General features: G+C 37.0%; 1 protein-coding gene across 8 annotated transcripts in view; it reads left to right on the top strand.

Moving 5' to 3' along the window:
- LOC139136801 (dynamin-like GTPase OPA1, mitochondrial) overlaps nucleotides 1-14565 on the top strand; it is a 145561-nt gene that overhangs the window by 9219 nt on the left and 121777 nt on the right. For 4 of the 8 annotated variants that reach the window (XM_070704636.1, XM_070704638.1, XM_070704640.1 and 1 more), the window contains 19 exons: nucleotides 355-431; nucleotides 621-738; nucleotides 1159-1233; nucleotides 2235-2306; nucleotides 2841-2940; nucleotides 3396-3526; nucleotides 4121-4193; nucleotides 5238-5310; nucleotides 5545-5725; nucleotides 6445-6521; nucleotides 6950-7042; nucleotides 9133-9205; nucleotides 9619-9774; nucleotides 10243-10351; nucleotides 10570-10703; nucleotides 11152-11238; nucleotides 11581-11697; nucleotides 12090-12207; nucleotides 12701-12811. In XM_070704636.1, coding sequence (XP_070560737.1) covers nucleotides 355-431; nucleotides 621-738; nucleotides 1159-1233; nucleotides 2235-2306; nucleotides 2841-2940; nucleotides 3396-3526; nucleotides 4121-4193; nucleotides 5238-5310; nucleotides 5545-5725; nucleotides 6445-6521; nucleotides 6950-7042; nucleotides 9133-9205; nucleotides 9619-9774; nucleotides 10243-10351; nucleotides 10570-10703; nucleotides 11152-11238; nucleotides 11581-11697; nucleotides 12090-12207; nucleotides 12701-12811 — 1975 coding nt within the window. The remainder of the gene's footprint in view (nucleotides 1-354; nucleotides 432-620; nucleotides 739-1158; nucleotides 1234-2234; nucleotides 2307-2840; nucleotides 2941-3395; nucleotides 3527-4120; nucleotides 4194-5237; nucleotides 5311-5544; nucleotides 5726-6444; nucleotides 6522-6949; nucleotides 7043-9132; nucleotides 9206-9618; nucleotides 9775-10242; nucleotides 10352-10569; nucleotides 10704-11151; nucleotides 11239-11580; nucleotides 11698-12089; nucleotides 12208-12700; nucleotides 12812-14565) is intronic. The other 4 variants (XM_070704639.1, XM_070704643.1, XM_070704637.1 and 1 more) reach the window with 1 other exon arrangement.

A 14565-nucleotide genomic window follows, 5' to 3' on the forward strand; every position in this document is an offset into this window, starting at 1 on the left:
TAAGATCAACAAAACATGTTGTGTTTGTCAAGCTCCAAGGAGTATATAGGCAGTCTGTATGCCCAGTTAGGTACAGTAATGCTTGCAACCATAGGAAGTTGTCATAAACCCCTTGTTATGTGGTAGGTTCCATGGTTGATAAAGGCAGATTTCTGCTCACCAGACTTGAATTATGAAGAGGTACATGTACAAGCATGCAGTCTTTATCACAATTCTCATCACATACATTCACATATACACTGCTTCTGTGTCATTTTCCTTCAAATTCTAACCAAGGATCATAATAAAATTTTACAATATCTGTGGTTGTTTAAACTGACATTTCACCCATACTGATGTACTTTCATTATGTAGGTTGTGGTAGTTGGTGATCAGAGTGCTGGAAAAACCAGTGTTCTTGAAATGATTGCCCAGGCCAGACTCTTCCCAAGGTAATATTCTCTTCTCATTTCTGATCCCATATTTGGTCTTCGAAAAAAAATCTGAACTATATGTGTGCTCTGATTCTGAAGAATTTCTTTCATAATTTGTCCTATTATGGCATCTAATCTAGTATATCTGCTATCTTGCTAGTTTTCAAACGAACATTTGCAACATATTGTGTTGTGTTTTGATACTAGGGGTTCCGGAGAGATGATGACAAGAACTCCCGTCAAGGTGACCTTGAGTGAGGGACCCTACCATGTAGCACAGTTCAAGGACAGCAATAGAGAGTACGATTTAACCAAAGAATCCGAGGTGAGTGTCACTTGCCCTTCAAATCCCATTTTCACCAACAGTCAATACCGGTACTGTCCTTTGGCATGTCTGTTCACCCTCATCGTCAATGCAACATTTGGCACTCTTTGTTCCTGTATGCAAGTCAATCCTGACCATGAGAAACATCAGGACTGAACCATACAAGTGGTTTCATATTCCATATTGAATCATATTAGTGACTAACATACCACAGCAAGGTATTTTGGAGGCAGAAATGCAGGGGAGAAAATGTAGATTATCCTGCATGCATGTTTTAATGCATCACATACAATGATACAAGTAGTCTCAGTTTAAGCCAACTGAAGAACACACGCTGTTCTTGTTTTCTGTTTTCAAACTATTTATGGCAAAGTAGCAATTCTTGTAAGCATGTCATTCTGTCACACTTTTTCGTTGCAGCTTCAAGCTCTCAGACAAGAAATTGAATTCAGAATGAAAAACAGAGTCGGCAAAGGACAAACAGTCAGTAGTGAGGTAAGAACAGCCACCGACTGCAGCTTTACATGAATGTACCATGATGCGTATGTGTATGTTTGTTTGTTTGGTGTGTCTTTCTGTATCTGTTACTTCCATGGGAATAATTTTCAGGAAGTACGAGATTATGGTTTTTACGTGTCAAATGCTTGCAATATGCAATGACATTCATTTCAACTTTTAGGTCCTTGAAATATTCCATGGCATCCAAATAGCTGCAGAAAGAAATTGACGTCAAAAGTAATAGTTTGATACTATGTTTGTTATTCATGATAAATAAATATAAATTTATTATGCACCTACATCTACAACCTATGGAGTGTATTGTACAGTAAATTCCAGGATCAGTGGATGCGGAGTCCTGTAACATTGATGTGAATTGCAATAATCATGGGTTTTATTGAATTCTGTTTGACCTTTGACCTGACAGGTTTTCTGTAAACACAGAGAATACAGAACACTGAAAACAAGAAAATATTTCACTGTTATTTTCAAAAAATGTACATTTCATGATCGCTAATTCATGCACTGAATCATTGTCGATCCAAAAAGTGTGAATTTGTGTGAATAATTCTGCTGAACCACATTTCCTAGCACACGCACTGCACAGGTTGAATTTTCATTCTCTTTCCTTAGCAGATGTGCTGAAGGCTTTCCTAGTCTACTTGCGATCACTCAATGGAGTGTATGACAGAGAATTCTGAAAACACTATAGTTTAGACGTTTCTTGTACCATTTGACTGAAAAGATGAATATTAACAAGGTTATTTATAAAATAGCAGGATTGATGTCCTCATACATAATGCACTTTGGTTTTGTCCTTTGTGCTATATTTCTTTGATAATACCTCCACTGTACGATGTACTTTGCCATAAATCCTGGTATTCTGTGAATAATATGACATAATTACTTTGTTAAGTAAGTATGAATCCAGATTTTGTTACTGTGATTGTCAAGTTGAAATGTTGACAGATGACCTTCTCTGCCATCACTTTTTACAGACTATTTCACTGAGTGTCAGGGGACCAGGTTTACAGAGAATGGTGTTGGTTGACTTGCCAGGCATCATCAGTGTAAGTCTTAATTCTAAATGCGGAACATGTGACGTGATCATACATGATGTGCGGCATTTGGAGCTCTAGTAATCATCATATTTGGTAGTGCTTTCATGGGCGATTCAAACAGCACAGACTCTCATGAGATACAAAATCTTAGCCGTGATTTCCTGAATGTGCAGTTTCTACCCTCTTCTACATGCATAACATGGCTATCAAAATTTCTTATAAACTTGTCACTTTGTTGATAACCATACAACTATTAACACCACATTGTGTATGTGAACACCACATTGTATATGGCATTGCTAGGTTACTAATATGGCATTACTAAGGTGTGCAGGCATCATGAAATGACTTAAAAAGTCCACATGTAATGTTCAATATAATATTGCCTTATGATTCACCAGAAATTTTAAACATTCATTTTCACAGCAAGCATAATTACGACCTTGAGTCAATGTTTTCACAACATCAATACAAGAATTGTTGCCAAGCCACGCCTACTGTGTTGTTACATGATTGTGTGTTTTTGTGTCTGGATGTCCACAGACGGTGACAACTGGTATGGCCTCTGATACCAAAGATGCAATACAGAGGATGAGTAAAGGTTACATGAAGAATCCCAATGCAATTATACTATGCATACAAGGTAAATACCTTGATTACTTCCCATACTCTAGGTAGCTGTGGGTAGTTGATACATATTTACTTGTCTTAAGATCAAATGTAGATACAGTCTACATTTTATGTTTATTTGTTTGCCAAAGTGTCATTTTATCATCGAAAAGGTGAGTTGGAAGGACAGAATATATTGATGTATTTTAGTTTTCACAAGGTTTACCATGGAGCTGTAATGGCTTCAGTAAACATGTATACTCGGTTAAATTATAGTGTCATCACTAAAACAGCAGATGTAATATTTCTGTCCTTTGTTATTGTGTCTGTTATTTTCGATATATACAAATTTGATCTTTGCAAGGATGTTGATAAAAAAATATAATTTAATGTTTGAGGTATCAAATATAGTTACAAATTTCATGTTACACCTCATTAAGTAAGCTTGATGCCATCACCATGGTAACACTGTCTTTCTTTGTCTTCCAGATGGTTCTGTTGATGCTGAAAGAAGCATAGTAACTGACCTAGCAACCAGTATGGACCCTGAAGGCAAACGTACCATCTTCGTCCTCACCAAGGTTGACCTGGCAGAGAAGAACTCTGCAAATCCCAGCAGGGTAAGTTATCATCGCCATACCTGCCACATGAGTGGAATGTTCCAGTGTCTGTTGAGCAAGATGGGGTCATACCATAGGATTATGGGTGTACTGTAAATGTGTATCATGGCCAATTAAAACAAAATATCAAACTAAATTATCAATTTAAATCAACAAAAGTATCCTTTATTGTCTTCCAGTGTGCAAATATTTCCCAAAAGTATAAAAATTATTGAAGCGATAATGTACCCCTCCCGGCCCATATTATCGACGACAGCAAATTTTGCTCAAAGTAATGTGTGAGGCAAAGCCATGTACATAAAAGAGTGCATTGTTTGCTTGAGTCCATTATGGGCCAGGAGAGAATACATTATTGCAATTATTTTATAGTTTTGGCAATGTCAGTGAATTTGTCGATGTATCTAAGGGCCGCAATGCTGAGTAATGGATACATTATCAGTATAATCTTGATGGGTGATGTCATAAAATTAACTGGAGTTTACAAAACGATAATATAATTAAGTCTAATATTTGTCACAATGTTGTAATGCTTGCAGTATAAATTGGTTTTGAATGATTAATTTGTTAGATTTGAAACTTTCATCTGTCTTGCAGATCAAGCAGATTCTGGAGGGCAAATTGTTTCCTATGAAAGCATTAGGATATTTTGCAGTCGTCACTGGTAAAGGTAAGGTTGAAGTGGTTTAAAAGTTGATGTCTCTCACACATCCAGATCAGCTGCCATTTGGTCACTTAGCATTATTATTGCTACTACTTTTGACTATGTCTTTTTAAGTTTTAATTTAGTTTTTCGGGAGTTCTTGCCAACTGTTCACATCAACACCTCAATCACCTGTGAAATAAATGTTGAAATTGTGGCATTACAGAAGCTGTTGATGATACTGTACATTTCATGGCAGTTTGTGAACTATGGTACCTACTGTTGTGTGGTTAATATAGAGGTTAAGATCAGCACACACAATTGTACAAAATTTGTACTACAGAAATTATTGCAGTTTGACATTTAGATGGCTGGAATGTTTTAAAATTTACTTGGAACTGCTGAGAGTTTACTTTAACCCTTTCACCACCATGGTTTGTCCCAAATCCATTGTTTTCTATGGTAAAGTTGGACCTGTATACAGGGAACTGGGGTGAAAGGGTTTAATTGCGACTGTCATTGGTGACTTCCAGCTTGGCTGAGACTAGCAGTCAGTGTGAAAATGTCTTTCACTGGAAGGCTAGAATACACTGTATACAATTGTAGTTTATGTGTTATGGTACTTTTCAAATGTTCACTTGACCTGATACCTTTGTTCTGATCTGTAAGTGTGTCTATACAATTGCTACAGTACATCACATATATAAAGCTTGTTCTACTCTGAAGAAGTGCTGTTTTATGACTGCTACCGGCCAATGACAAGCGGAAGGCACTGATAATTGTTACAATATCCAGTCAACTTTACAGCATTTCAAGTCAACTTTAGAGCACCCCAGCTGTCTAAATAGCAAATTTGGATAATTACATTTGGAAATGGGAGTCAAAGCCAAATTTTGAAGAGAGTTAGTTGGCCTAAAATGGGAAATCAACAGTAATGATACAGTACTTCCACTTACCTGATGAAGGACATTAATAGATATTATTACAATATCATAACTACCTGATGAAAATATGTACAAATGATCATCTGATGCATCTGATGCGACACAAAGTTATCTTGTTGTCTCCTAGGTAACAGTAATGACAGCATAGAAGCCATCAAGGAATATGAAGAAAAATTTTTCAGAACATCACAGCTGTTCAAGTAAGTGTATTATTGCAATTCATGACAATATCAGAAGCCATAATGTGAATTCAGCATTTCAAGTTCAGTATTATTTCATAGAATCAAATGTAGTATGATTTCCTGCACTTTACAATGTACAGTTAAGAGTATACACTAGTTGAGGTTCATAGGAATTGCAGTCAAAGAGAAAGAGATTGTACTGATATTATCTGGACTTAGAATTTTCATACTGTGCTCTGTCTGTCTGTGTAGGACTGGTACCTTGAAGCCAAGCCAAATGACAACTCAAAACCTGAGTTTTGCCGTCTCCGACTGTTTCTGGAAGATGGTGAGAGAGTCTGTTGAACAGCAAGCCGATGCCTTCAAGGCCACCAGGTTTAATCTGGAGACAGAGTGGAAAAACAATTTTCCAAGGATGAGAGAGTTAGACAGAGTGAGTCTTGTAGTCATGATAGTAAATTGTAGAACATGATAGTTGTAGCACTGATGATAATAGTAAAGATTTTTTCATAATCAAAAGCTGAGTTATGGTGAAAGTGAATAAGTAATAAAGTGTGAAATATCACACAAAATAAAAAACAGATTGTGAAAATGTTGAAAATATGTAAGTAAGATACATTTCTCTATATTCATTGTTCAGAGTGTTCATTTTTGGATAAATTTTCACAGTAATAGTTATAGTGTAATCAATAGAACAGAAAGTCTTTTTACAGTAAAATGATTGGTCAAAATAGAAATGTGATGAAATGGTAATATGTCTCCAAAAAGAAATCAAAATAACTTTTTAAAATAACTTTGCTGATATCTTGTATGGTAGGAAGTATATGCTCTACAGAGGTATGCTTTCATTTTATTGACATGTAAAAATTGACATTAAACTAAAGTCTGACGCAAGCAATGCATAGTTTTGGTGAATGTTGTTCCTTCTTTGAAAAGTTCTCAGTACCTTGATTTCCTGAAAATCAACTCCGATATTATCTTTCTCACATTGTGAATGATAAATTCAGAAAGAGAAAGCTTGCAGAGTGGCCATAGTGGCATATTCAGAAAAAAATAAAGATTTTCCAGGCATGCATTTGCATCATTGTTAGAGGGTAGTTGAAACTGACTTTTGAGAAAATCATATTTCAATGTGTTTTGTATCAATCTCAGGATGAACTCTTCGAAAAGGCCAAAGGTGAAATCCTTGATGACGTCTTAAGGCTCGGTGAGATCTCACCAAAGCAATGGTAAGTGAACAGTGTTCTGAAATTGCAATAACTCTTCTAAAATCCAACATTGGTACAACCTTACCATCATAAGTGTCATGCCTAAATCATCATGCAGACAAAAAATGTAGAGGCCTCCGTCTCACAACCCCAGCTAGTCCCAAGCTATCTTTGTGAAATAAATGCAGTTGTACTTTGCAACACAATGTCTATTCTAGTATGATATATCACAGTACGTGCTTACACTGGATACTGAATTAAGGTCTCATTAACCTACAAGTTTGGAAAATTCTTTGCTGCTATCTTCTACATGCAACTGGTTTTTTTTTCCAATCTAACAACAACGATATTTTCTCTATTGACAATGAACTAAAGATGTCAAGAAGATAATGACCATTTCTACTGTTCAGATTTTTAACTATTTTTTTTCTGGAATTTTTGTTTTTCAGGGAGGATGCAATATCTAAGATACTGTGGGAAAGAGTTTCAGGATACGTGTTTGAACAGATCTACTTACCAGCTGCACAGGCTGAAAGTTCAGGGTGAGTGTAAGGAATTCTGGGTAGCTGTCAATCATCTATGTACTTATATCTTGAATGGCCCAATGACTGTGAAATATAAATGCACATTGTGCCAGTGCATGCTTATGGAGTTAAACATGGATGATACAGTCTTATTCATTTTAAAATTTTGTCCCAGGCAAGACCAGTATGATTTCAGTGTATCATCTGGGCCAGAGGGTGTTTTCAAGTGTTTGTATATAAGTTGTATGCTGTAGTTATAGGGGCATTCTTCAGTCTCTGGTTCTCGCATTAGTGCTTGTTGACATTGACTGTTTATGTGATTTTCATACTTGTTCTCCATTAAAAGTTGTGCACAGTTACTCAATTTGCTTCGACCACGGGCACTCTGTTGTTCTGAATTGATAGTCTGAATAAACTAAGCTGCTTATATGTAAATACGAACTTTGATGATAACTGTGTAAGAAATTTATAACAGAATGCCGTTCAGATTGAAATGCCTACTTAGCTACAAAACCAGATCAAGGTCAGACGTGTCTACGGGAACGTCACAAGCGACCACATCGACCGTATTCTTTCGATGCTAAACGTCGCGGCGGAACGACGCACGCATATATACGCGTACTATAGGTACGCGCGACCTGCACTGTGTCGTGTCACATAATGATATATATATACACAAGGGTATGCAAATCATTTCTGGACGATATTATTTACCGATGAAACGAGTCGAATTCCGTCGCGAAAACGACGTATGAAATTTGAAATGGCATTGTAGCACACATCAAGTTATGAAAATGATAGACATGTAGTAGATATTCGAAATATGACCGAGAATAAATGCATCGCTAATCCTGACTATGTGCGTTACAAATTGCCATTATCCGGTAGCGACTTTGGATGTTCGAACGTCGCAAAATACGCTAATATAGCAAATGCCGTTCTGTGGTTTCGTCATGCGCAGAAGAAAGGACATATTTTTTATTTCTCTTCGTAGTAAAAACCTTCCATATAATATTCCAAAGAAGAACATTTAATTTTTTTCAGTTTTAGTGAAGCCTTTCGATAAAACCCGAAAGATTATTTCAAATGTGCATTTCTTTTCACTCAGTCTGTTTTGGTCGCACTAAACGTGAACAAGCCTTGGAGGTCAAGGGTTACATTTTCACATTTTTTTAATTTTTTTCATTCTATATTTTACTTTCTATCGTCAGTGAGTTACATTTTAAAAATAAAAAATTTGTTTACCTTTTGCGGACGTTTTAGAGGGTAATAGTATCTGTCCCCCCTTTTTTGTAACGCACATCGTCAGGTTCCATGTTCATATGAGCATACCCTTGTGTATATATACATCTCTGAGGCCGGGACAGCAGACGACAGTTCAGAGGCGCTCGCGTGCATAGCTGTCGTCGTCGCGTGCACGTTCCAATCACCGCGCTCATGTACACGGCAGTCATAGCAACGTACCGTCGTCATTCTACGCGCTTCATGATTGCGGTAAATACGCGCTGGTAAGAACTCTGCCGTGCATGCCGCGGTGCAGAGAGACCGGGCGTGAGAAAGAATAATCAGTTAGGTGAACAAGCAGAATGCGACTGTTTCTTTTGTATTACCGTGGGTAATAATACCTCATTTTTTTAGGCTTTGTTTTTTTAAAATCACGATGTAAGTTCTCCAGCGGCAAATGGAAACTAAAATACAAAATCATGTTTACACGCTTATACCATCATCATTTAAGAACAACAGAATGCCCGTGCTTAGACATGAAGTGATAAAAACCTGCCCCTTTAAGAATTGTCATATCAACTGGGACCATGCAGAAACTTACGTGTAAAGTCACCTGCGGTTGGCCATGTAGCGTCATCCCATACTGATTCTATGCACACACCAGTATTGTGTAGTATTGGGTAGGCACTGCAAATACTTAGAGACTACAAATTCATCAGTTGGACAATGTTTGGTCAAAATTTCTAAATGCAAAATATGAGTACAGGTTTCAGAGCAATGTCCTCATAATCTATGTTCATAATGTGTCACGTAACATGGTTCAACCCTATCAGTCATCATGTGTGAAATAAATTTCTGTTTTTTTCATTGCTTTCCATTTATAGAGTATTCAATACAACTGTTGATATCAAACTGAAGACTTGGTCAGAGCAACAGCTGGCCAGAAAGAGTGTTGAGGTGAGCCAGAAAAGTTTATTCATTTCCGTGTTCATTTCAGTGTGGCATATGCCACACATATGAAACACAGCATTGCTTTCAGTGTTACAGCTGTTGGCCATAACACACCATTGGAAACATTGTATTGCATTGTTGATTTGGAAAGTGGAATAACATGAAAGCTTACATGCAGCTATTTAGAGAAACAGACAAGAATAAAATTGCATGTGGTCATACACTCTGAATGCATCTATGCAAATGCTTTGATTCATGAACAAGACTTATGAATGAATACCACAGAGGCCATTTCTGATATTAGCCACTTGTACGTATACAAGCCACATAATAATATGAAAAACAGTGCACACACCTGATATTTTGAATCGATACAGTTTCCTGACATGTGATGGAATAACTTGTTTCCTTGGCAACAGGTTGGCTGGGAGACGCTGCTTGAACAGACTTCCAAGATCATCGATGAAGACAAGAGTCGGAAAGACCATGATGCAATCTTTGATGACTTGAAGTCCACCGTGAAACAAGAAAGTGTCAACAGACACAAATGGCATGAATTAGCTCATGACAGCTTGGTGAGTGACACCATCTTGTCACATTTTGTCGGTTTTAAACATGTCCACTTCCCTTTCTCTGTATGTAGGTCCACCCTCTCCATTGAAAGCAATGGAGTTGGTCAAAACTATTGAGTGATGAAAGGGGTAAACTATGGCATTCATGTTTTTATATTGTTTGGTATGCCAACCACATCAGTGAGATGTACGGAGAACTGAAAGCAGCAGTCCTGTAGCCCTGGTTCTCGCTATAGTATTACTAACATTGACTTTTTACTTTATTGTATCCATGGGTACTCTTTGAAAGTTGTGTCTGGTTAATCAAAGCTGACTAAAGATCCACACCTATTTATATCCTTTGACCCAAGTTTTCCACTTTAAGGCCAACATGTACTGTTCAGAACAATACAACTGGACAAATGCAGATAGACATCTGGGAATTTCTATATCAAGGTGTCATACTTTGCCTGCTTTTTTTTTATTGCATAGCGTGTGATTCAACTCAATACCTTGGAAGATAGGTCAATCAGTGACAAGCAGCAATGGGACTCCGCTGTCCAATTCATGGAAGGAATCCTAACACAGAGACTTAAAGAAAGTAAGTAAGCATCACTTGAATAAAGTCCTCTGTGCTCTTGTCAGCATTGTTTTGGACTAGGTACTGAAATATTGGAAAGTTTGAGGTAGAGTCACACTAGCCACACGGGGCAACAACATTTTAATTTGTCCAAGCCAAAGGAAAAGTTTGAGAGCAGTTTAAGAAATCACTGTCACTCAACGAAGGTGTGAGACATTCTCTGATTGAATCATTTACAGCTGACGAACGGATTTATGACATGGTGGGACCAGGTGCAGGTGAGAGGTGGGTGTACTGGAAATACAGGACACCGGAACAAGTCAACAGGTGTGAGACCAAAAACGAATTAGAGAAGCTCTTGCAAGCTGACAAAGTAAGTATGCAACAGATACCATGATTGGCTGCAGTAGGCCTAGGAAAAATGATCTCTTTTGTTTGTTATATTTTTATGTCATATCAAGAAAACGTTCGCGGCATTTGATTGCTTGGTTTTATTCTTTATGGATTAAAACTCAAAACAGCATCATTTACTTACTTCTGCACATTTTCCATGAATCTTATTATTAAAGAGATAAATCAAATTTGTTCATTATGCCAAGGTCAAGTTTAGGTTCACATTCACAATACGTCTGGGATTTTAGGATTCTAAATTTTGAAATACTTACAAGTTTAGATTCAGCAACATGTATCAATTTAAATCCATATTCATAAGAATAGTGTGAATTCAAATATACCATGATACATGTGAAAAACATCAAAGGCAGTTGATCAGTATTGTGATCATATCCATGGTTGTAAATTCATTGTATTTTTTTTCACAGAAACACAAACCAACACTAGCAAGTGATGAGATCACCACTGTCAGAAAAAATCTACAAACAAGAAATGTAGAGGTTGACAACGAATTTGTAAGTAGAAGAAAGTGTTACAGTTGTGTATAATATATTGGCTATTAGCCAACTGAAGGTAGAATATGCTTTGGGGATATATATATTCAGCTCAAATTGTTACAATACTTTGCCGCTGGTGTGGCCTTGTTTTGAAGTCTGTAGCGTAAACAAAGTTTTCACTGTCTTGTGTATGAGAAAATCCAAGTACAGGTTTTGCCCGTTCAGTTAACACTGGGTATAAGGAGCCATTTTGAATTAGGAATTAGGAAGGCAAAATTTTATTTCAAATATATTATCCTGGATAATCATAGACCACTTTGTTGATTGCTATGACAAATACTATCTTGGTTTTACTTCAAGATTCGAGAAACTTGGCACCAGCTGTACAGGAGGCACTTCCTGAAGAAAGCTTTGCAGAGAGGCCAGGACTGTAGGAAAGGATTTTATTACTATCAAAAAGGATTTACAGATTCAGGAGTAAGTACAACATCACTTTGAAACTTTGATACATACCCAAAATTTTGATGTAAAAGCAAGAAGAGTGCATCTATCAACAACTATGCCATCAAGCGACTATATTGAAAAAGCCTTTTGTTTTTATTGTTTGATGCAGGCTCTGTATTACACTTGTCTAAAATCCTGCATTCATTTTCCTTCTTAACAGTGCCATCAACAATATTATTGTACTACTACTGTTTCAAGTTATATTTTGTGAATGTGAAGTTTAGATTTTCTTCTGTGCAATCAATGTTATATTTACTTTTTTTTCAATATGTAAGTTTGACATGTTATCATGACGGTGACATTCAAAGATAACCAAATCTGTCGAGGACACAAAATACATCCAAAGTTTGCTCTTTTATTTACAGTTTTCTCGTTTTTCAACTCCACAGTTGGAATGCAATGATATTGTCCTATTCTGGAGGATACAGAGAATGTTGCAAGTAACAAGCAACGCTCTCAGACAACAGATTGTCAACACAGAAGGTGAGTTGGTATAGCATATTAGAAAATGTTCCAAACAATAACACATACTTTTTAATCAAAATATGCATTTTACGGACTTGTTTTTCACTTCATATTGCCCATTTAATGGTTTGTTGTTGCTTATATAGATTTCAATGATATACCAGCATGTTATGTTGTGCAACCTATGAGAGATTATACAGGGCTTATTCCACAATAAAGCTTCATTTGTAAGCAACATTACATCTCCTGCAGTACAGCATACTTTGCACACACACTGTATAGTAATTTGTAAATAATGTTATGTAGGTACTAATGGGACCAATGTTGATTTCAGATGCAATAAGTAAATAAGTACATTGAAATGAGAATAAGGATTGAATTTAATTGTCAAACAAAAAGTGAGCAGCAGCAACGCATTTTGTAGTCATGATTAAATGGAAAAAAAAATGTACTGCTTTATTATCAAAACTTTAATCAATTCCTCAAAAATTGCTTTCATTCGCTTTTGAAGCTGGAAGATTGGAAAAGGAAGTGAAGCAGGTGCTGGAAGAATTTTCAGAAGAAAAGGAAATCAAGACAAGATTGCTGACTGGAAGACGAGTTGAACTCGCTGAAGAACTCAGTGAGAATGATTTTACTTGAAAACTTCTCAATGCCATTTTCCTGCGCTGTTGAGTGTTTGTGAAAGTGAAAGATCGCGGTTATGATTGATTTGAGTGTCACTGATATGATTGGTGTACATGTTGGCAGACTGAGAGACTGCTGAAGGAAGGATGGATTGTCAGATGAGGACTAGAAAGAATGTTACTTTCTATGTTTATGTATATTTGCCTGTTTGCGTATTTACTTTTTTGAGCCATCCTAATGTTGAGATGGCTTCTGTGTTTTTTGTCTGTTCTTCCATCGTCTGAATGTGTATCTCAATGGATTCTGTATTGCTATCTCTCCATGTGTTCCCTGTGTACATGTTGACTGTTTCTCCCCAAATGAGCGGACCATGGTATGCCCCCCCCCCCCAACCCTTCAACAAAGTTGTCCAGATTTGTCATTCGCGTGGAATATTTCAATCTTTGAACTGTTGGGTAATTTCAGTAGAAAGTACTTTCATTATTCCTGCTACATTTTTATGGTCCCTATTTCCTCCAGGAAGATACGCGTCAGGTGTGAATTCGCCTGATTTCCACAGGGCCTAGAAAGAATAACGAGGGACTGTGGGTTAATGTTTTTACATAGAATAGGGGTCACTTTCTGTCGTATAAGGGTTTTTGGAGGGGATCACTTCATTTCAACCAAAGATTTGCCAGCGTCAGAGAAGTTATCAGAAATTCACATACCTATAGTGTGTACAACGCTCAACACTTGCTGATGGCTCAGAAGAGAAGAAATGCATTTCAGGTAGGTACCTTGTTCCAGATACAGCAATAAGGAAATGGACAAAAGGAGGTAAGTTTGCCAAGCAGCGCCCTCTACCGTGTTACAAGCCTGTGTTGAGAAACTCAAATGAGCGTACAGGTCAGGAACGTTCATTCTGTCACTCCATTGGAGGGAGATTTTCATCAGGTATTGTCTATAAACAGACTGCCATTTTCAGAGACCTGTAATATGCGCATTTTCTAATTTTGTGGAATACTGATTTTCACAATCACATTTCATAACATCAGACTGTTAGGAGAACTGTTCCTCTGATCAAAGTTCTTGCTCAGTCCTTTGAGCACCAAAGTCAATTTTTGTCGCCTTCATAAAATGCACCCCAGTCAAATTTTTTCAGATTTTTGCCAAAATTTTGATGGAAAACTGTAGCCAATGACATGTGATGTCCATTTGGTTCAAAAATAATCAAAATAATTGCAGAAAAATCAGAAAAATTGGTAAAATTTTGCACTAAAATTTTGGTGGGAAAAATTACTACAGTCAAAGGGTTAAGCATTTAAGTCAAGTCTGCCATTGTAGTTGCATTTTCAACGTGAATACGAAATATTTTCTTTTGTAATAAAGTTGACATCCTTACATCACCATCATCAAGTTCAGGAATGAGTTTAATTTCACCTAACAACACCTGCCGTACACAAAAGCAATGCTTTCTTTTGGAGATTCCATGGAAATAGGTGGATTAACTGTAAGTGAGTTGGGCATGGCAGGTAGGATACCCTGTGCAGTTCAGGGGTTGAGCAAATTTGTGCTCCCAGATTTACATTGTGGTTAGAGAAGTTAGGCGAAGTATGTTCAGGGTTGCAAACAGGCAATACTCAATAATAACCAAGGGGGAGATTTAAACGTCCCTTGTAAAGTTAGGCAACACAATATATCTGTGATGGGTCTGACAAAGATTAGTTCCACATGCACAAAGATAGGCAGAATATTCATTTGCTGATGTTG

The sequence above is a fragment of the Ptychodera flava genome, chromosome 7 (genome assembly GCF_041260155.1).
Source record: "Ptychodera flava strain L36383 chromosome 7, AS_Pfla_20210202, whole genome shotgun sequence".
Lineage (NCBI taxonomy): Eukaryota > Metazoa > Hemichordata > Enteropneusta > Ptychoderidae > Ptychodera > Ptychodera flava.